Below are 22343 nucleotides of genomic sequence, written 5' to 3'. Positions count from 1 at the left end.
AGAGTGAAGTGTATGACAAGGTCACAGAAGAACCCTTGGTAATTTTTAAGCCACTGGAAACACTTCTCACGTGTCGGGAGAAAGCCAGATGATTGATATTAACTGAAGAATAGTTTCTGAAACATCCTGTTTATTTGTGAAGTCCACTGGAGTTTTCCATAAGCTTCAAAGTGAGCATGATGAAAGTCATGGTAGTTAGATACATTTCTCCAAAATGGTTTGCTGGACAAACATAGTTCATGTTACTGCCACAAGTGTCAAAGTCTTTTATTTGAGCTAAATATAATTTGGATGTGGAAAGAGAATGACAAAAAAACAAGATGTCACAAATAAAAATCTGAGAAGTGTGATGCACACTGATAATCTTCTCCCTTTACTCTACTACCCCAAAATAACATCTACATCTTGTTCTAATATTGCTTTGCAGACTGGGACTATTTTATGTCATTTGGTACTTATGACTTGGAGCAAAAAAAGAGAGAGAAAATCTCTCATGAAGTTCCTCAAAGTCTTTTCGACTTACCTGCTGTTTGGAGCAGAAAGTGGTTCAACAAGATGAGGGTGCTAAATGAAAATGTATGCCACTGTTTTGAAATGTTGACTTTTTGAAATTGAACACCAATTATCCTCTTTCTACCAGAGGTCATTAAATATACTTTATAATACATTAAAATGAAAACATATAAAACAAAAAAGAAGACAAAGAAGAGGAAGAAAAAAGTACTAAGAAGAGTTATTCTAAGTCTACAGCAGGGCAGCCTCTATGTGCATTTATTTTCATGTCATTTCTAATTAATTCTGCAATAAAGAAAAACAAACAAACAAAACAACTACAAGGGACACAAGCAAACCATCAAACTTTGATGAAAGTTAATATTTTCCATCTAAGTGCCTAATTCACCGTACAGTTGTATGTTTCTGTGTCGTGTATGTGAATTCTTACCTGCAGTACACCGGGCCACCAAGAGGTGTCGTTGTGCGCTGCATGAACAACGACAAAATACACAGTGTACCTTGCTATGTTAGCCACCAAGGGGCTCCTTTACGCTAGCTTAAAATTACCCAAATATTTAGAGAGGTAGAAAGTGACAGCTTGTTCTGGAAATTAATGAAAACAATCAATGTACAAAGCCCGCAGCGTTTTACTTATTTGGTTTCTGTACGTCTTTGAATTAAAACGAGGTAAGTTGTAAAATGGCGGATAGCTAACGTTAACATCTTGGTAGTTTGTTATTGATGCCACTGTTCTTGGTCACTGAGGAGATACTTGAGAGTAATGTCACCTGTAGGTGTTAATGCATAAATCAACTCCTGTAAGAATACTTTAAAAATAGCATGGAAAAATAACTGTATCTTATGGCTTCAGATAGTTTTTATATGCTAATAGTCTTGTTAGCCATTCGCTGCTAACGGTAAAGCTAGCCAAGCTTAAAAGTATTGGGATAATATTTATACATGTATGTTCAAATATTAAAGTGAATATCTGTCTTTTCAGACGGGTAGCAAAGCTTATAAAGAAGTGAAGACTGTTGTCTAATGGAAAACATTGTCAATGTTGAGAGTTAATGCCTCGTATTAATAACATTGGCTCGGATTAGGCAGATCCGTCATATCCAAGACGTACATCAGACAGAGCTGAGAGTGAGCAGGAATCACCCTCCAGCCTCCCAAACATCTGCGTCTGGGATCTTTTTAAGTCGACAACAGCGCTTGACAGAAATGTACTGAAATCATCCGCTAGAGTGAAGAGTCAAGGTGGCGTGAAACTAGACTTTTCCTGTAGTGCGATGTTTATTTTACAGAAGTAACTGTTGTAGAGGCGCTAAAATCCAGTTGACATGTCCATTTATGGAGGTTAAAATCAGCCCCTCTCTGCCAGATAGACTAATCTGTGTACTCTATGTTTGGAAGCCCAATAATGTGAAATTATGATTTTTCAAATAGGTCCCGTTATTCAGAATACAGATTTCAGGGTGGCAGTATATCATAGATAAGATAAATATCATAAATAAGATTTGGCTTTTTTTTAGCCCATCTACAGCCACAGTAATGGTTGTGGTAAATATAACAGGCATTATTACAAGGAATGGAATGGCTGTGCTAATGTGGATTTATTTACTACTGGCAAAAAAATAAATACTTTTTATGTTTATAGTCTTTTTTGTTGATTCAGTGGTTATCAAAATTCAAGACTGTTGTGTGGCCTGTCAGACAACTTATTTTTAAAATTTTCGCTAAGGAAATAAAAAGTAGTTAAAATACTGAGAAATATAGCAGTAAGTAAACTGCTTTTAAAAGTGAAAGCAGTTTACTTGTAGTCTTTAGGACATAACACAAGCACAAACACCATATAAATATTTCTTGGTAATATACAGTAAGTACTTTAACTTAGATATCCAAAAGACACTGAAATTACCCGAGAAATTACTGATGTTAAGGCCTGGGGTTCATGATCAAATTCATAAATTTTATTGTGTTTTATCAAAGAATTATACACACATTCTTCAGTAGGTAGGGAAGCCTAAATTAAGTAGACCAATCTAAATAACACAAATCAAGACGGGCTAGACAACCTGTCAAAACAGCAATGGCTTTTATTAATTAATTAACATTTTTATCATGCCGTTTACTATTTCTTCTTATATTGCAACTTTCAGGACACATTGGTATGTTTATGTTTGAGTCAGATAAAAAAATATATATATGACAGCTATATATATATATATTTATGTAGAGAGACAAAGTTTGTGAAAAACATTTCTGAGTTAGTATAGACTGGACTCAAGTCTGGGAAGTGATAAAATTGTGAAATGGAAACATGTAGAAATCCAAAATTTCCTTTTTGTATGACAGCTAATCTTAACACTGAGTACCACAGTGATCACCATCACAAATAGTTTAGTTTCATTGTAATTATTGAAGCAGAACAACATGCGATTATTAACTAGTTTGTTTTTGACTATTTTTGTTGATATTTATGTACTATAAACAGCCATAGATGGTTGTCAGAAGTTTGTTGAAAATCTGTTTTTGGTAACTCAAAAGCTTGTGAGGTGTACAGTACACAGTGCAATCTTTTTACATGAAAGCTCATTTCAGCTGAATGAAATGGAGAAAAGTAAAACTGATGCATCTGGACAGCAGCAGCCTCTGTGCTTTACCACTAATTCAAATCAAATATATCCCATTCTCCTTTCTGAATTAGCTCAGCAAAAGGCACAAAAGGTGTAGTTTTACTTGTGTTTTCAGGGACCATCCAAATTTCCTCCACGTTGCTGCTAGTGGTCATAGAAAACACAGTGGATAGCATTTTTAAAATAATAAAAATGCTATGGTAAATAATCTGCACAAGCAACTGGCTGTTTTACGCCAGCAGAGATGATTAAATATCTCTTTTTACATTCTGCTTTTTTAGAATATGTTTACAGTACCAATATTAAAGTTAAACTAGCGACCGTTGTTAGCTGGAGATGGGCACCAGCAACCCTCCCAACCCCACTAGGGACAAGGGTGTACAGAAAATGGATGGATGGATGGATAGCGACCATTGTGAATAATTAACTGAGTTAAAGCAGAAAGATGTAGTAAATTTGCAAGTCCTAAGTGTAGTGGAATTTCATCATTTCATGCTATGTGTTTATGGAAAAGTTTTCACACCTGTGCATGATCCAACGCTTGCTTTTTTCATGACAGGAAACAGACGGTGAAGTAACAGCGTGTGTACTCTTTGTCTAGGACGTTTGTTCCTTCAGTGATCTGTGTTTCTGTATAAGATGTGGAGGTAGAGGAAATCTTTTCAGCGAAAGCTTGTCGGCACACTAGCAAACTACAGGAAGTGATGTTACATCCCTAAATGTGAGAGATAAGAATGATTTACTGCTGGAGGAGGGAAGAAGATGTGCATATGTTTAGGCTGACTGTGTGCTTTCAGAGCAGATCAGAACCGTGCAGAGTTCTCCTTGCCCGTAAAAAAACAACCTGACCAACTCTGAATACCTTTTCCCATCCGTTTTTATTCAATTAGGCGCTGACGTTCATCTTTTCAAAACACAAGCAAGTAGTTAAACAAAGAGATAAAAAAAAATCCTGTTGGTTTATTTTTCTTTTGCGTTTCAGGCTGATGAATTCATAATGGTGAGAGACGAAATGAGTCAGTGCAGTACTTGAGGAAAGCACCTCGTTTGACCTGGTTGTGGGAGATTCATTGTTTCTGTTTTGCTTCCTTCTTGTTTTTCATAATGAGAAAAAAAATTAGAGCTGCATCACATAACAGCCAAGGAAGGGAAAAAGAAGGTCTCTTTTTCTCAGCTGGAAATGGGAAGGTGCGGAAACAATGGCTGCGTTCCACTTGGACGAAGAATTTGCTAATGCAAAACAGAAATTTCTGCTGAAAGTGGGAACGCATTCCTCTCGTGTGCTTTTGTATGGAGGTTATTTGCTGAACATTTTCAAAATGCAGAACTTGATTCATAAGCTATATAGATTTAATTGTACACTTACTGCAATATAGTATAAAGCTTTTATGCATGCCATGTTGATTATTATAAATTAGAGCTCATGAAAACAAGAAATCAAGTTTCTCAGAAAATTTGAGAGGAAGACCAGTAAAAATCTAATTTGAAGTCATGCCACAGCCCACACAAAAGTGCTGACTTGACGCCCTCTACGTGTAAGGTAAAAACCACTAAAGGTCAATGGTGAAGAAGCAGGGAACTCCCAGAATGTTGCATCAGAAAGTATTAATGGAAAGTTGAGTGGAAGGAAAACGCCTGGTAGAAAATGATCCACACGTTTTCGGGATGCAGCCCTGAGACAACTATGAGGCAAAACGCAAAAAACTGTTGGAGCCAGCGCAGAAGTCATCAAGCACCGCCACACAGAGGTGTCTCCAGGATAGGGACTAGAACTGTTGCATGCCTTGTTTTAGGCTCAAAACAATGCATGCAAAATAGCTGCATAATTAATATTTTATTGCTTTTGTGTATTTTTAAATTTTCTGAGAAACTGACTTCAACGTTTTCTTTAGCTGGAAGTCTGCATCACCAAAATGACAGAAATACTGTTGAAATATGTTGCTGTGTGTCATTACTAAACTGAGAAACAAACTAAATGTTCAATTATATTCCAATTTATTAAGATACACTGGTACGCGTCAGAATGTTTGCAGTAAAAAAAAATATTGTCAACTGGCTATTTATTTATTTTTGGCAAAACTACAAAACTAAGCTGAATTCATCTGTCATGATGACAAGAAAAAGAAGCAGCACATTTCTCTGTTTAGGACATGAAGCTAGCAAGTGTGGAGCATTTACGGATTTATGGGACTTCAAAAAAGTACCTGCTAATATTAAAACTGTTGATGTTTTATTTTTCCCATTTCACCTTTTCAAAGTCACTTTTTCTTTTTCATCGCAGGCTTTCTGACATAGCCGTAAAAAGCCCGGTGTTATATTACGAACTGAAGCGGTGCTTATTTTGTCAGGTGTGTCCCACAAAGTCCTGGCAGTTTGACAGAACCACAATGCTTGGAACAGATATAGTGAAACTAAAGTAGCTGCTGGAATTTAGCAATCATTCTTCTTAATTTATCCGTTCTTTCCTTTCAGGCTTTGGTGGTATTTTCTGCGCTTTACTGGAAATAATTGAGTTGTTTTTGTTCCTGCTCAGAGCAGAAATCATTCCCGTGTCACTTTCCTTTCTTACTGATCTTTTGATAGAAATCATAAGCTTGTAAAAAAAAAAAAAACACAGCGTTTTACTTTTTTTTTTTGTTCAGTTCTGATGTAGATAAGCTAACAAAGCAAAATGTCAGAAAACTATAAAAGTGTGTAAATTCTCCATCATATAATTTTTTTTACAATTTAAAGTATGTTTAATGATAGATAGATAGATTTTTTTTTGTTGTTGTTTTGTTTACATTTCCATTAAAGTAAATGTTATACGTTTTTCCTCATTTCCGTTTAAAAGTTTGAATAGTTACAAGAATTTTGGTTTAGTCCATTTATTTCGGTGAATAACAAATATGCGCAAGTCACACTTAAAAATAATGACTATTGTTTTGAACAATTATCCTAATAATTATTCTCATAATAATAGAAGAGTCTCTCGTTTGTCTCATTTATTCCTAGAATTTTTTTAATTCTTGAAGATAATCTTTCAAACTAACTGTAAAGTTATAATTTTAATGTGCAGCGCTGTCTCTTTATGGGTAGTTTAGTGATCTTTTGATGCATGTTTAATTTGTGGTGTTCTATTATTTCATCCCACTTAGATCTTATACTAAGCGGGTTTTAATGTTTTTATCTTTTTTAACCTTTTTTCTTCTTTTAAAAAAATTCTCTTTGTCTTTCTGTTTATTCACTGTCACATGCTGTTTTTATTTTAATTATGTAAAGCACTTTGAAATGCCTTGCTGCTGAAATGTGCTATACAAATAAAATTTGATTGATTGATTGATACTTCCACGTTGTGTATTGTTGTTCTGTGGTTACTCAGCGTGATTCGTTTCTGTCTGCAGGTGTGACTGAACCGATCTCTTCTTGCCTGGGGGCCAGAGCAGACTGAGGTTCTACTTCCACAGCTCCAGAAAATGTTGCAGAAATGATAGCGGCACAGGATTTGCACGCAGAGTTCCAGTTTCCCCAGTAAGCAGTAAATCACAGACATGTTGGCGGGTGTTTATCTCATCTCTCTGATGGTAATGGATTATTTGAGCTGTGATTTAACATCTCGTGTTTTTTTTTTATACGCAGAGAGACAGAATCTCAGTTGTCTTCAGATGCAGACCTTGAGGATCCTGATGGAAGAAATGCTACAGCGGGCAGAGGCATGGTAGGTTCATTGAGCTTATTGTTAAACGTTTGGGAGAGCTCCTTAATTATTTTTTTTCATTTGGTTTCCCGTAGCCAGATTGTCTTCTCAGTCTACTGTTTCACTGGTTGTACTCAGTTATCATTATTGCGCCTTTAAACATGTTTAATTTTTAAACATTGTTCTCATTCACAGGGAGCCAAGAGGGGGAGGAAGGTGCTGGGAGACAAGGCCAAAGGTGGGGGAGCAGGGAGGGTCTCTGGTACCGGCTTAATGAACGGCCATCATCAGGAGAACGGCTCGGAGAATATGAGCCTCTTCGAAGTGGTCAAAATAGGGAGGAGCGCAACACAGGTGAGTACGTTGCTCTCATTTTTATACCTGTGTAGCTATAGCTGCGTTTCCATTACAAGTACCGTATTTTCCGTACTATAAGCCGCACCTAAAAACCTTCAATTTCCTCAAAAGCCGACAGTGCGCCTTATAATCCGGTGCGCCTTATATATGGACCAATATTGAGCCACAACAGGTCTAGCAACTACGGTAAGCAGCCACCGACTTCATTTTCCCCCGTAGAAGAAGAAGTGCGCGGTGCATGCTGGGATAGTTGTCAGAACGCTGGTTTGTTAAGAAAGTTTGATAATGCATTTAAAAGGGGGGGGGGGGAGAGAGACAGAGACTGCGACGGCAGCGTGTCAGTTGATCTGTGTTACCCAGAAAGCAGTTGGGCACAATATCGCAACACCATGAGTGAAACAACGACTGGGGCAGCCTACTACATAAAGTACTCGGACACCTTCTTTACACATGTGGATGTGTAATAATAGAGTACGGAACAAATTGGCAACCCAAACTGAAGCGTCTATTCTATGCGCCTTATAATCCTTACAGTGCGGAATATACGGTACGTATATTCCGCAATCTGCTATTGTCAGATTTTGCTATTCCGATGTTTCTATTAAATAAGAAGTAAGAACAATGAATAAGCAATTACAGGGGAAATATTTATATTTTAGCCATGATGCTAGGGCTCATCATCATCATCATGAGCCATCAGAAAAGTTGTTGGCGGCAAGTTCCTTATATTTGGAAGTGGCTACATACGCAACGTTTAGAGGAAACTGTAGCAATTTTACAGAAGAGCTATGGACTCAGCATTTTTGAATGACAAATTCAACTTCTGAGAGCTTGAGTGGAGCCAAACTGTCATGACGCAAAATAAATGTTTTCGTTGCAGTTTTGAGAAATATGCAAATTTCAGTCCAGCTGAAAAACCACTTCACTCTTGTGCAAAAACATTTTGTTGAAAAACACGAGGTTTTTTTGTAATTTTCATAAGTCCAGTTTGTGGAGTTTCATGGTAAATGGAAACGCAGTTTCCATCGGTGTAAAATATGGAAGGCTAATAGTCCCAACATTCAATAAATTATTCCATATTTATTAAAAGCTAAATCAACTTCCACTCTTGCAGGCTATTTCTATTTCAGTTTGTATTTGTGTGTATTATATGAACAACTTATGTTGTAAATTGCTGTTCTGGTGTACATCTAGTCTGTTGTTGATGAATGGATTGAGGCCTACAAGCAAGACAGAGATGTGGCGCTTTTGGAGCTAATCAACTTCTTCATCCAGTGCTCGGGGTGTAAAGGTACCTGTCAGACACGATGTTGGCAGAAAGCATTGATTTTTGCAGAGTTTGGCTGAAATTTTTTTGTGCAGGTGCTGTGAGTGAAGAAATGTTCAGACATATGCAGAATTCTGAAATCATCAGGAAAATGACGGAGGAGTTTGATGAGGTGAAGTACTCCGTGTCTGTTTGTTTGGTTTGTCTGGAACGACCCTCATAGACATCTCAAACATCAGCCAGCTGGATGTTTTTGTCCTCAGTCTGATTGACTCTCTGGTCACCAAACAGGACAGCGGCGACTATCCTTTAACACTCTCAGGGCCACAGTGGAAAAGATTCCGGATAAATTTCTGCGACTTTATTGCCGTTCTCGTGCGCCAGTGCCAGTACAGCATCATATATGACGAGTACATGATGGACACGGTCATCTCTCTGCTCACTGGCCTGTCCGACTCGCAGGTCAGGGCATTTAGACACACAAGCACACTAGCAGGTCAGTTTCTATCTGCTTATTTATGTCGTCTACGTCTTGGTGGCATTGTGTCTTCGGACTTGTGTTTGAGCTCCGCTGTGTTCCCCAGCCATGAAGCTGATGACCGCCTTGGTGAACGTCGCTCTGAACCTGAGCATCAACATGGACAACACTCAGAGACAGTACGAGGCAGAAAGGAACAAAGTCATTGCAAAAAGGGCCAATGATAGGTTGGAGCTGTTGTTACAAAAGCGAAAAGAGGTAAGAGAGAAATCTTGCAGAAGTTTTTTTTTTTTTTTTTTTCCCATTTATCATTTTAAAACCACTTTCTCCTACATTTATGGCTAAATGTCTGGCAGTTTTTTCCATCAGTGTTGCACTAATTCTGATTTTTATTTTGATCTGGACTTTGACTTGACCAATACAAATGTTCACCGAACTTTTCAGAATTTTATCGGTAAAACTTTTTGAAAGCCATGACTCACTGTCCCTGTGCTTCTTTCGTTTGGTCTACCACAGAAAATCCCAGTAAATTAAACTGAAATTTGTAGTTGTAATGAGATAAAAACATTAAAAAAAACTTTGATACTTTCTGCTGGGTATTTCAAACTTTTAGATTTTGAATAGCTTTTAGCTAGAAAATCCATATGTTTGAATTATAGTCAGATTAGACAGTTCATAAGGAGCAATCTTCTTATAGCAAAAGTCTTTTTACTAGAAAAGAGACCTCATTTTAGGGCTTGAAAATTAGATAAAGTTGGTGAGATCAAGGTTTTTCAAAATATCTGTCAGTCTTACAATAATTACATTCAGTCCATAATGATAGAGTCTCACATTATTCACTTTTTCTTCTGCAGCTATTAAAACCAAACAAGTACCAATCTATTTTTTTGAGTAGATCTTAGTGAAACTGTAAATGCTACTGAATTTATTTTGCAATTAATTTATTCAACTTATTTCTACTACATGCTTAAAAAGAAGCCATGGCATACAGTTGGACATTTCTACTGTTTTCAAGTTGCATTTGCTCAACAAGAATGGTATATTTATAGAAATAATTTTTGCAAGATTCCTTACTTAACAGACTGAATGACGGTAAAGGTTTTGGTGTAAATAGGTTATTTTATCATTGCTTCATGTTTATTTTTCAGCTCCAGGAAAATCAAGATGATATTGAAAACATGATGAATGCGATTTTCAAAGGAGTCTTTGTTCACAGATATCGGTAAGTATAAAATGGTTTGATGATTTGATTTGCAAGGCTGTAAGACTTGATGGATCTCAGCTGAGCTTTAGGTTCAGACCTTGCTTTTCATATTTATGGCATTTTTGCTCCACCTAGTGGAAAACTGGTGTCACTACAAAATGTCGTCTGAAATTTTTGTTGAGAACTTTCTTTTAGTGTGTCTTTTTCCTAAGGGAGTAATGATGACTTTTTCGTATAAATATCAAAGGGTAATATTAGGCCTCACTCTTTATGCTTTCATCTTTTCCAGTGATGCCATTGCTGAAATTCGAGCTATTTGTATTGAGGAGATTGGAGTGTGGATGAAGCTGTACAGTGATGCCTTCCTCAATGACAGCTACTTGAAGTATGTTGGCTGGACAATGCATGACAAGGTGAGTTTTTTTTATATATTATTTTTTGAGAGCTTCTATTAATTTAGTGGTAACACGGTAGGAGAGGTTTAAAGGTTATGTTTTTTTAATTATCACTGGTGAGCTTCACTGATGTTTTTGTTCATAAGAATAAACAACTTTTTGACATCTGCATCTTTTGCTACATTTAATCTGTTCCAAAATACTTTCTTTGGACATGATTGGGAGAAGCTGTGAATGAAAGGTTTCACATTCAAAGAAAATTCAATTTTATAATTTAAATGTTTTAAAAAATATATATTGAATAAATAATGCATGTATAATTTTTTTAATTTCTCAACAATTTATTTCAAATTTATTTCAAATAATTCATTATTTGATTTTTTTACTATCTGTATTATGAGATCATTTTTTTTCAGATCACAGAAATGTTCAGATGGTACATATTTTTTACTTATCGGTGGATGACTCTTTGACCCTTCACCGCACAGGCTCTCAATCGTTATGCAGTGCTGTTTATCACTTGTTATTCACAAAGAAAGTTGATATGCAAGTTATGACTTGTCTTTCTGTCATGCAACACATATTTGAAGTATCATGGGTGTAATTTCAGCAAGGTGAGGTGCGGCTGAAGTGCCTGACTGCCCTGCAGGGCTTGTTCTACAGCAGAGAGCTCGGCTCCCGCCTCGAACTCTTCACCAGTCGCTTTAAGGTGGGCCAACAGCAGGGCCAACCTGTTGCTTAGCATCACACATCTTTAACTCATACCATTTTTAAATAGTAATTAAACATATTTGGATGTCTAATCACAGCAAAGTACATTGCTTTAGCTTTTTGACACTCAAATCTAATGTGTAACAGTAATCAGGTACTAAACACTGATGGTTTCTTTCCGACAGGACCGCATTGTGTCCATGACTCTGGACAAAGAATACGACGTTGCAGTGCAAGCTATTAAGCTTCTGACGCTTATTTTACAGTAAGCACTGCTCTATTTTTATCTTTATGACTGGGTAATTCCTGAACATACCAATGGAAGTCACTGTGCTAAATAAATGTTTCTACAGATTCAAACATTAATGTCTAGGCACAAACTAAGGAAAATAACATTTGTAGTGTATGACTTATAGATGTAAATCTATCACTTTTTTTGCTAGGAATAGCAGGAATATGTTATAGAACATAAAATAAATCAGGCACAAATGGACAAAGCTGGTTTTATTCCCACTGCCAACAGGAGCAGCGATGAGGTTCTGACAGCAGAGGACTGTGAGAGTGTGTATCACCTGGTTTACTCAGCGCACCGACCCATCGCTGTTTCTGCAGGAGAATTTCTGTTTAAAAAGTAAGTAATGTGCTGCAGTGACAAGACTGGAAGAAAAATTATATGATGGCTTGTATTCCATCAATAGCCTTATTGATCGACTAAAGTCTGATTGAAACGAATGAATCAAAGATTCAGCTATTCAGAAATAAAAAGGACTCACAGGAATTTTACAACATGCCGTTTTATTGGCTTGATGGTCCCTTTATGTTTCTTCTTTGTGTAAGATTTGGATAGATTTCTTTACAATATATAAAAAAGTCATACTGCACTAATGGCACTATTCTGAAAATAATTCTCATACAATATGCAGACAGCTAAAATAGTTATAAATCAATTAAGTTAGGTATTAAATAGTGCATTTAATAAATTGACAAAAATGTTAACTTTTTCATTAATCAATTAAGAAATCTGTTTTATGAATTAAAGCCTAAATCCTAACCAGTTTTATTTGCACATTTTTATTGATGTTTTGTTGATTTATCTCTAATTATGAGCTCCAAGGATTTAAGTTGGGAAGTCCTCTTTACCATCACCTCAAAGCATATTGAAGTCTCTCACTGGTCACTCCAAAACATTAATGTTACGTCTGGTCATAATAAATATGTTGGTCAAATAAGAACAATACACCTAAAACTTCCAAGGGTTTGAGTAATTTGAGGCTAAACTCAAATTATAAGTTTTTAAGTTCAACATTTAATGTTTCTCCCACCTCAGAATATAACATTACCAATCCATTTCACCCTGCACTGTTTTATGTGTAGCCCGGGAAATACTTAGCCTCACAAGACACAATAACTGGGGTTGTTAATGTGCCGTATATTTTATTTTCAGTTGGGACAGATTGAACAAAGCTGTCTTGTTCCTCACTATTATTCAAAAATCAGAACATAGGTGTACCAAAACATTAGGTAAATATTCATGAAATGTGGCAGATCTCCAAAATAACAGGGAAAATACACAAAAAGAAAATACAATATATAAAAGAAAAGAAACAGAAATACGGCAGTGGCCTCTGAATTTGACAGTAATGTCTCTGTTCACTCTTAATGCTGGAGCACACCTATGATCGGACATCTTATGGTCACGTGCACAAAATGGCCGCCCTGCACCGCACATACAGGCTCCCGAATTTCTGCCGAAACTATCACCTGCAGATAAACCACCTACAGTTCACGTCCAAGTTCATCACATAGCATAGCAACACAGGAAGAGAACAAGATGCATTTCCTGCCCCGTCTTGGGAAATGGTAATCACTTTGAAACACTGCTCTCTGGTGGTCAAAATGTGCAGCACCTGAGGCCAACTACCTGAACATATTTAAATATGAAAAACATAGACAGGAAATAAAATTACATAACTGAAACAAAATCACTCAATAGCATTGCTACCGTAAGATAAAAGAAAACCAATACTTTGAAACAGTACAATTATTTAACCTAAATTTACCACCCGTCTGCATATTGCTTATTTATAGCAGCTTTTTTCTAACGCTGATTAAAGGCTCTTCAGCCATCGAGGTCCAGAGGATGAAGGTCTACCGAGGAGGGGCAGACAGAGCCTCAACGGCAGCCTCATCAAGACGACCGTCTTCTTCTTCTTGGAGAGTGAGGTAACCAAGCCTTTGAGGCTTTGCGTTTTTGTATTTTTTTTTTATGCATTTTTAACTCTAATCTTAAGATTTCATCATAAATGTGTTGTCAGTTTTATTCACTTTGCTGTGTACGGTTTTTTGCTGGGAAGACTGTGTTGTCCTTGTGGTGTTGCGTTGTGTTCAGTAACAGGAAATCTGATTTTTCATTAGCTCCATGAACACGGGGCTTATTTGGTGGACAGCCTGTGGGAGTGTGCGTCAGAGCTGCTGAAGGACTGGGAAACCATGATTAGCTTGTTGCTGGACGAGCCCATGCCAGGAGAGGAGGGTAAGGAGATAAACACTGAAGCAGATATAAAAGTAAATGGAAAGAATGAATCATTTCATATCAGGTGTTTTCTTTTTCTTGTTTTTTTTTCTTGTTAGCCCTCACTGATCGACAAGAGACGGCTCTGGTTGAGATCATGCTCTCTGCCATTCGACAGGCTTGTGAATGTCATCCTCCAGTAGGCAGAGGCTCAGGAAAGAGGGTGAGAGGCGTATTGTTTGATAAATCAATTATAAAAATAAAACCAAATGATTTCTGAATTAATTTGTGTCGGTAATTGGGTGACCGTTTGTGCATTAGGTCTTGACTGCAAAAGAAAAGAAAACTCAGCTGGACGATCGGACACGAACCACAGAGATGTTTGCGGTTGCACTACCTCTGTTATTAGCAAAGGTGACAGCGTGTTACAGCCTTTTCAGAGTTGATTTATTTTGAAAAGTTTAATATAAGCCAACCTCTTTGGTTTTCACGTCTCAGTACTGTGTGGACATCGATAAGGTGACCAGCTTACTCCAAATACCAAAATACTTCGATCTTGACATCTACACCACCGGCCGGTTAGAAAAGGTTCGTGATGTTTCACTTGCTTAAAGATTTTTTTTTTTTAATACGACTCTTGTAGATTTTGTTCAGTGCCAATTAAATTATATTTCTCAATTCAGCATATGGATGCCTTGCTGCGCCAAATTTGGGAGGTTGTGGATAAACACACAGACACTGAAGTGCTGGAGGCCTGCTCTACAACCTACCACTATCTGTGCAACGAGGAGTTCACCATCTTCAACCGCGTGGATATCGCCCGCTCACAGCTTCTAGATGAGCTGGTAGACAAATTCAACAGACTTCTGGAGGACTTCCTGCAAGAGGTAGGTTTGAATTAGTTCGTTTTTTTGTTGCTTTTATTACTTTAGAAATGTTCTTGGGCAAAAATCTGAAGGGATTTCACCTTTGGTTCATTCAGGGGGAAGAACCAGATGAGGATGATGCCTACCAAGTTCTATCAACACTTAAGAAGATCACTGCTTTTCACAAGTAAAAAAAAAACAAACAAAAAAACACTCTCGTTGACATTTAAGTTATAAGTTGGGGTTCTTGGATTTACAGAATTTTATTTTTTATGACAACTGTGTAAATATTTCCGTGTAAATATTTCTATTCGCATTTGTTCTCTTTTTGCTTAACCAGTGCACACGATCTTTCCAAGTGGGATCTGTTCACCAGCAACTACAGCCTCCTCAGCACAGGTCTGCAGAACGGAGACATGCCTGAGCAGGTATTACAGCACTAACAATGTCCTTAATGCCACAAATGTTCCTAAACAAACATGGATTTTATCAGTACTTTGGATCACTTTTGCAGTATGAAAATCTGATGCCGAGAATTGAACTTGTGAACATTTGGTTTTTCTGTTTACGCACCGCTTCTTGTCAACTTTTGTCTCAACAGATTGTGATTCATGCAATGCAGTGCACACATTACATAGTCTTGTGGCACCTGGCTAAAGTTTCAGAAGGCAGTTCAATAAAGGTATTTATCAACAAACTTGCTGGGTTACTTAGCGAAATTATTGATTTTAAGAATTACATGACATGACTGGTATGGTCTGAGATGCATCTGCTTCTTTTAGGGTGATTTAGTGACTCTGAGAAAACAGATGAGAGCTTTCTGCTTAATATGCCAGCGTTACCTGAGCAGCATCAACACGGCCGTTAAAGAGCAGGTGGGATGACGACGGACCCATCCTGCCTTTCTTTTCCTGCAACTCGAAATGCAGTCGGTTCGCGTTTATAAACGAGTGCTGCGTCTATTCTAGGCTTTCACAATACTGTGTGACGTGTTGCTGATCTTCAGTCACCAAATCATGTCGTCAGGCCGGGAACATCTGGAGAATCTGGTCTACGTGCCAGACTCCTCCCTGCAAGCGGAGCTGCTCAACTTCATCGTGGATCAAGTTTTTATCGACCAGGATGACGACAGCAACAGCACAGGTTGGAACCTGTGCCAGGTTTTTCTTGTTTTACACCCTTTGCTTCACACATCTTAAGACGTTTTTTTTATGTGTTTTATTTGTTTTTATTTATTTATTTTTTCTCAGATGGACAACAAGATGATGAGGCCAGTAAAATCGAGGCTCTGCACAAACGGAGAAACCTTCTTGCAGCCTATTGCAAATTAATCATATACAACGTTGTTGAAATGAATACTGGAGCCGATATATTCAAGCAGTACATGAGAGTAGGTGCAAATATGGTAAAAGATTTATTATATGTGCAGTTTTCTACAATTATTTTAATTATCTTTATCTTTTATTCCTCAGTATTACAATGACTATGGTGATATCATCAAAGAAACGATGAGTAAAACAAGACAAATCGACAAAATCCAGTGTGCAAAGACGCTCATATTGAGCCTGCAAACGGTAAAGTTTCTTACAGAGACTTAGTTCAAGATAGATTACAGCTCAAGATGACATAGACTCTTAAACAAAGTCACCGCTAAACCTGCTTCTCCCAGATTTTGTTGTGTGCTTCTGTAATCTAACTGTCAAGTTTTCAGCTCAGTAAAACACATTAAAATTGATTTATGTAATACTTTTCTCAAGTAAAAAGGAAGTTTCAGCAATTTAACGAATTACAGAAGTAAGAGTTTGCTGTGTGGGACAGCTCACCACGTTTCAGGAACTGGAGTTTCTATCAGGAGCTCAACTTTCCTGGAAAATAAACCAACGTATCACCAAAAAAATTAAACTCCTACATATCTTCTAAGATTGGAAAACACCTAAAACACCCGTGGGATCTAGTTAAGACGTAACAAACAGTCAAAATTATATACATTTTTTTGTAACTAGTGCTTTACACTGTTGAATCTAACAAAGTATGTTCTGTTGTTGTCATTCTGTGTTTTTATTCCAGTTATTCAACGAGATGATGTCTGAGCTCGGCTTCAGCTTTGACCGCTCGTCGTCGGCTTTCTGTGGAATCAAAGAACTGGCTCGACGTTTCTCGCTAACCTTTGGTTTGGATCAGTTGAAGACAAGAGAGGCCATTGCAATGTTACATAAGTGAGCACCTGCTCTGAGAAACAGCTGCAATTCCAACAGTGTGTGTTTTAACAAGTGGGAAAATGCCATTTGTTTTAGGGACGGCATTGAGTTTGCATTTAAAGAACCCAGTCCTCAAGGAGAAGGGGGTCCGCCACTTAATCTGCCATTTCTGGACATCCTGAGTGAGTTCTCAAGCAAACTCCTTCGACAAGACAAGAGGACAGTGTAAGTTTCTGGCCTGTTGTGTCATTTCTGATGAGCTCTGAAAAGACTCTTGACGTTGCTTTGTCATTCTGAACTCTGCAGTCACCTGTACCTGGAGCGATTTATGACGTTTCAAATGGCCCTTCAGAGAGACGACTGCTGGCTGCCCCTCATCTCGTACAGGAACTCACTGCAGGCCGGGATGGACGACGACACCATGTCTGTCATCAGTGGGATCAGCAGTCGGGGGTCCGTTCGAAGCAAGAAGTCCAAACAGTCCGCTGTAAGCAAAAGAAAACTGCCTGAAGGTGAGTTTTATTGAAATTACTTATTACTGCACTTGCATTTTGGGCCAAATCCAGATTATGAGTGCTCTTAAAGGGCCGGTTGTGCCATAATGCATTGATAAAACCTGTTAAACTGCTAAAATATCAATGAATCCTTAAAATTAATTTCTATTATTGAACAATTTCTCAATCCCTCCAGGATTTCATGTTTCTTTTTGTAATTCTTTTGCAATACAAATCAAAGTGCTTGTGGTTCTAATTTGCTCTTATTTATGACGGTAAATGTGACTTTTTATTACTCGTTTTATAGATCATGGACTATAATCTGACATCAATCAAAGCTGAAGCAGCTGTTTAGTAAAAGGAAGAAAGGTTTTGACAATTTTTGAGAAAAATCTGCAACAAACTCCCAATTATGTATTAATGACAAAATATGCAGGGATTTGTTGATTTTACATGAATTTCCACGCTAATTCTCAAGAAACTGGAGGGACTGGTTGATATAATTTGGTAGTAAACAGATAAAAACTCCATTGATTTGATTGATAACATGATATTTAAGCATATGTAGTGGTTAATCAAGTGAAAAGTTCTGAAATGTTCGATTCACATTTGTATTTACCCCTGAACTCCAGAGTTTGTAGAACAACCTTTCACTGTCACTTTTTGGAAGTACGTCTCCAGAAACTGAGATTTTTGATCATCCTTCCTTGCAAAGTAACTCGGGCCGATTTAAATGTGCTGAGACAGATTCTACTTTGGATTTAGGTCTGGACTTTAGCTAGGCTATTCTAACCGACTTTGATCTAAAGTACCCAGCTTTAGCTGTGGCTGTATGTTTAGGCTTGTTGGGCTGATAGAAAAGGAACCTTTGCACCAATATCAAGTTGTTCCTCTTTCTTTGTTTGCATCCTGCAATGTGTTCTCAGTACATTATAGGGACGGACTGTATTTAGCTCCATCTTTCTTCAGATCAACTCTAATCATCTTCCTTTTCCCCACAGCATAATGCTGCCACCACCGTGTTTTCCACCAGGGATGTTAATATATCGTCTTCTTGCAGAAGAGAACAGCAGCAGCAGTTTTGACGGAGTCTGGATGAATCGTGAGCAGAGTGTGCCCACGCCGGTCATGATGCACTCGCCCCACCTCACTTCCACTGTGCTGAGGGATCCAAAGAGGATGAGGCCGGAGGACGGCTACGCCGCCACGTTCTCCATGCCAGCAGAGCAGCACCTTCATCAAGCGCTTCCTCCTCAACCGCTGCCTCATCACCATCACCAGGCTGCCATGGATTACAAGTACAAAACTTCCCTTAAGTAACTTTTGATTAAAGCCTGCAGTTGTTTTTGATTGGAGTGTCCTGTGCTTCTTGAATTGTTTGAAGCAACTTGTGAATGAAATGATATCACCTCCCAGCACCCAGGTTACCTGGATGTTGACGCAGAGGCAACAGGCTGAAGCCCGTCAGCACCAGGAGCGGATCAGCATGCACTACGCTAAGATGAGGAACCACATGCAGCAAGCAATGTGAGCCAACTCGCGCTTTTTCGTCTTTCTCTGTGACAATAAGAAAACAGGCTAAATATCACTGCTGATTTCTTTTGTGTTTTCCACAGTCGCCGAGGATCCGGATTAATGGAGGATGACGAGGAACCAATCGTGGAGGACGTGATGATGTCATCAGAGGATCGCTTGGAAGATATCAATGAGGGCATGGATTTTAATACGATGGAGATCGATTTGGTAATTTATAAAATATTGACGTAACTCAGCTGATTTTTTGGGACAGCATAGTGTTGAGCTAAAAAAGCATTTTTGTCCCCAGTTTCTTGTATGTTGTGATTTGTTTTCTAACTGAGCTGTTGCTTCTCAGCCTGCATCTAAGAATCGAAGAGAAAGAAATGAACTAAAGCCAGATTACTTTGATCCGTCTTCCATTATGGATGATTCGGTAAGAATAATTTCTGCATTACGCTTGTACAGTAGTACATTTGTTATGAATGCTTCATTAAATATGCTTTTATTGGCTCAGTGAATCTGATTGCTCTCTTGTTGCAGCATGAGATGAATTAATATGATCTGAGTCGCAGTTGCGTAAAACGTCAAGCAAAACAGTTTTGTCGACGTTTCATATATGTGGTTTGTCTAATTTACGATGCATGTGCTGCAGAATGGTTTATAGCTAGGAAATAAACAAAAGTAAACTAACCACTAAAATTTTTGTTCAGGATGTTCATGCACCCACCCACATAGACGTGTTACTGAAATAGCAAAATGAAACTGTTATGTTTCTATTACTATTATTAAGTCTAACTCTACCTCTGTCTGTTTTTAGGTTCTTAATGTTTCAATGTTCTAACACGAATTGGATCAAAGACGATGCATCATGGAAATCCTCTTCTTGGAAGAAGAAATGACCGTTCTCTGTGAAATCTTTGAAAGGAAAAGGTTGAAAGGAACTATTACGATGGTCTTTTGAGACTCCAGCATTTGCCTCTTTAACACTTAAAGACTTGGAGGGAGAGCCTCGTGTTAAATCATCCTGCTGTTTTCAAACACTGTCGTCAGTCAAGATTCTGTTTCAGTACCTGAAGTCTAGAAGAAACCTTTAGAGGCGGGTACATGTGGCCGGGGTGTGCAGGCGTTTAATGTTTTTCATTTTCCCCTTTTCTTGCATTTGGTATATAAAGAGTTGTCTAATGTAAATACATAGTGGCCAACAATCAGGTGACGCGAACACAATTTCATTAACATTAGACGAATTTCTCATGATTTTGGTGTTCAGTGGTTGTCTGAGAGTCTTTAATAGGAACAGATTTTGTTTTTTAAAGACAAGGCGGCTCATCTTTCTTATGGATGTTACTTACAGGGTTGATTCCAGGTTAATCTAAAGACAAACTTGCCAAACACATGAACATGGAGTAGTTTCAGGATGACAGGACTTCTACACGGCCACTAAATGAAATAACTCAGTTAGTGCTATTGTGTTCACTTCTTGTACTGGTGAACTGTAGATTTTGGCATGGCATGTAGCCATATATTCAGATCTGTACGCAGTAAATTATAACGTGAACTAGCTTGTCATACTGTTCAAAGGATTTGCCACAAGTGGAATACAGCGTTTCCAGATTTCTTTGTGACGGTATTTTTAAGGAACATGTGTTCTGCTTTTATACCCTATAGATAACTTTGATTTATAGATATTTTGTATTGACAATCAAGTGTAAATTAATGGTTTATAATCATGCTATTTCACCTAGAAACATAAGTAATCCTTTTTAATAGAATGGTGTTACTGCAGATGTGGCCAGTTGGTTCTGTTTTCGTTTCTTCTCTCTATAATGAATGCGTGCAAAAGGTATGTATTATTTCCATGTAGTTGTAAATCAAATGGATGGTTGATTCTAGAAATGTTTTTTTAGAATTGGAAACCTTTACAGTTCCATCAATGGAATCTTGACCCACAGTAAACATTTAATCTTTCCTATAGCCTGTTTTTACATTGTATAGTAACTAATATCTGATATTACTCATGCCATATATTTACATTTTTGTTAAAAAACAAAAACAAAACAAGAAGACAAAAAACGCATAAGAAAGTTGGGTGGTGTTTGTTATTTTTTTAATTCTAGTATACAGTTGTGCAGAGGATTTTTATACATTTTGGTTTTCCACTGTTGATATTAAGAAATGATGCTCAATTACTAAGGCTCAGAGTACTTTAGTAAGCTATGATAGTGTCTGGATTGTAAATTGTACAATTACAAAGGTGTAATATATTGTGTGTGCGTTTATATGTGCACTTTCCTCATGTGTGAAATTTTATGTAGCGGTTAAAGTTAAAACAATGTTACTCCGACATTAACCCACTAATTTTTAAGTACAGTATGCATCCATAGTTGTTTTGTTTGTTGCTCAGTGGGTTGTTGTGTTAATTCTTTTTTTTTTTTTTTCCTGTACTGACCTGGCTGGCAGATTCTACCTTTATAGATGACGATATATACGCATATTGTAGCTAGACGCAAATCCCTAATTTCTCTAAACTGAAGACGGATATCTTGGTCATATACAATAAGTATTCACTTTGGGGAAATAGGAATGGTACACCCTCTAAAGCATTTCATTTGACATTGTTTAGGTTTTGCATTGAACTGCTAAACATCTGAATACATCTGTATGTTTATACATATTTAAATATTTGCATATATTAAATTTGTGTTCTTTTTTTTCTATTTACAAAGTGCCCATTGCATCTTTTAATATTTGTATTTATGTCTGGAGATGTAACACAACCAAATAAATCCTTTAAAACTGTGTGATGATGATTGTGAGGCAAGTCTGGAAACTGTCCTGCTTTGAGACATTTTTATTTAGCTGTCGAATGGTAAAAAATTATTTTCCATTACAAAATTACAATCCATGCTATTTGTCTTGGATGTTGGAGCTGGGATGTGGGAGTTAATTCAAATCTAAGTGGAGCATGTTCTAGTTGTAAGTTGGATAATCAGTGGAATTTGCAATGCAAGGTGATAACAAATTTCTCTAAAGGAACATGTTTACAAATTAAGATTGCACAGCACTATATGTGGCACTGGTTGAGAACCAAACTGGTAGAAGTGCTAATTATACAGCTTATTCCTGCAAATATTTCAATAGCACAGTTCAGAACCACCAAGATTTCCCCAGAAAACTTGTTAAGCCTGGTGGTTGGGCGCCAGGGCAGGGCAGTCATTCATCCAGCGACCCGTCATGTTTTGGAGTTAAAAATGTTTAAAGTTGACAGGAAATGTGAAAATATCACTTGATAATTGTGTTATTGAAAGATTGGAAGATTAATATCTGTACACCAACTATAAAATCTTTTAAAAATGCAAACATTTTAAAAAAACAAAAAAAACTTGAATAAATAAGCAATGTTTAGCCTGATGGGGACACAAGTAAAGTCTGGTGGCCCGCCTGGCTTATTATACCCTGACCACTTTAATACTCACAGTCAGTCTGAATTCTGAATCCAGAAAGCCTTTATTTTTCGTTTCTAACTGGGATCTAGG

General features: G+C 37.4%; 1 protein-coding gene across 1 annotated transcript; it reads left to right on the top strand.

Moving 5' to 3' along the window:
- Positions 1–965: 965 nt before the first annotated feature.
- Positions 966–21606, top strand: stag2a (STAG2 cohesin complex component a). Its single transcript, XM_008427589.3, has 34 exons — positions 966–1182; positions 6518–6644; positions 6753–6831; positions 7006–7164; positions 8362–8458; positions 8530–8606; positions 8726–8930; positions 9019–9170; positions 10061–10134; positions 10406–10529; positions 11122–11220; positions 11408–11487; positions 11746–11853; positions 13337–13445; positions 13638–13755; positions 13854–13957; positions 14056–14148; positions 14233–14322; positions 14418–14621; positions 14717–14787; positions 14941–15028; positions 15202–15282; positions 15383–15475; positions 15569–15743; positions 15851–15990; positions 16073–16174; positions 16668–16816; positions 16895–17023; positions 17105–17310; positions 18353–18590; positions 18709–18819; positions 18909–19035; positions 19166–19243; positions 19628–21606. Exons 2-34 carry the CDS (start codon positions 6601–6603, stop codon positions 19649–19651), a joined length of 3828 nt encoding a protein of 1275 aa, XP_008425811.1. The 5' UTR covers positions 966–1182; positions 6518–6600; the 3' UTR covers positions 19652–21606.
- Positions 21607–22343: the final 737 nt, after the last annotated feature.

The sequence above is a fragment of the Poecilia reticulata genome, chromosome 14 (genome assembly GCF_904066995.2).
Source record: "Poecilia reticulata chromosome 14, P_reticulata-male-v2, whole genome shotgun sequence".
In the NCBI taxonomy this organism is placed as follows: Eukaryota; Metazoa; Chordata; class Actinopteri; order Cyprinodontiformes; family Poeciliidae; genus Poecilia; species Poecilia reticulata.
This window is presented reverse-complemented; position numbering and strand designations above follow the sequence as displayed.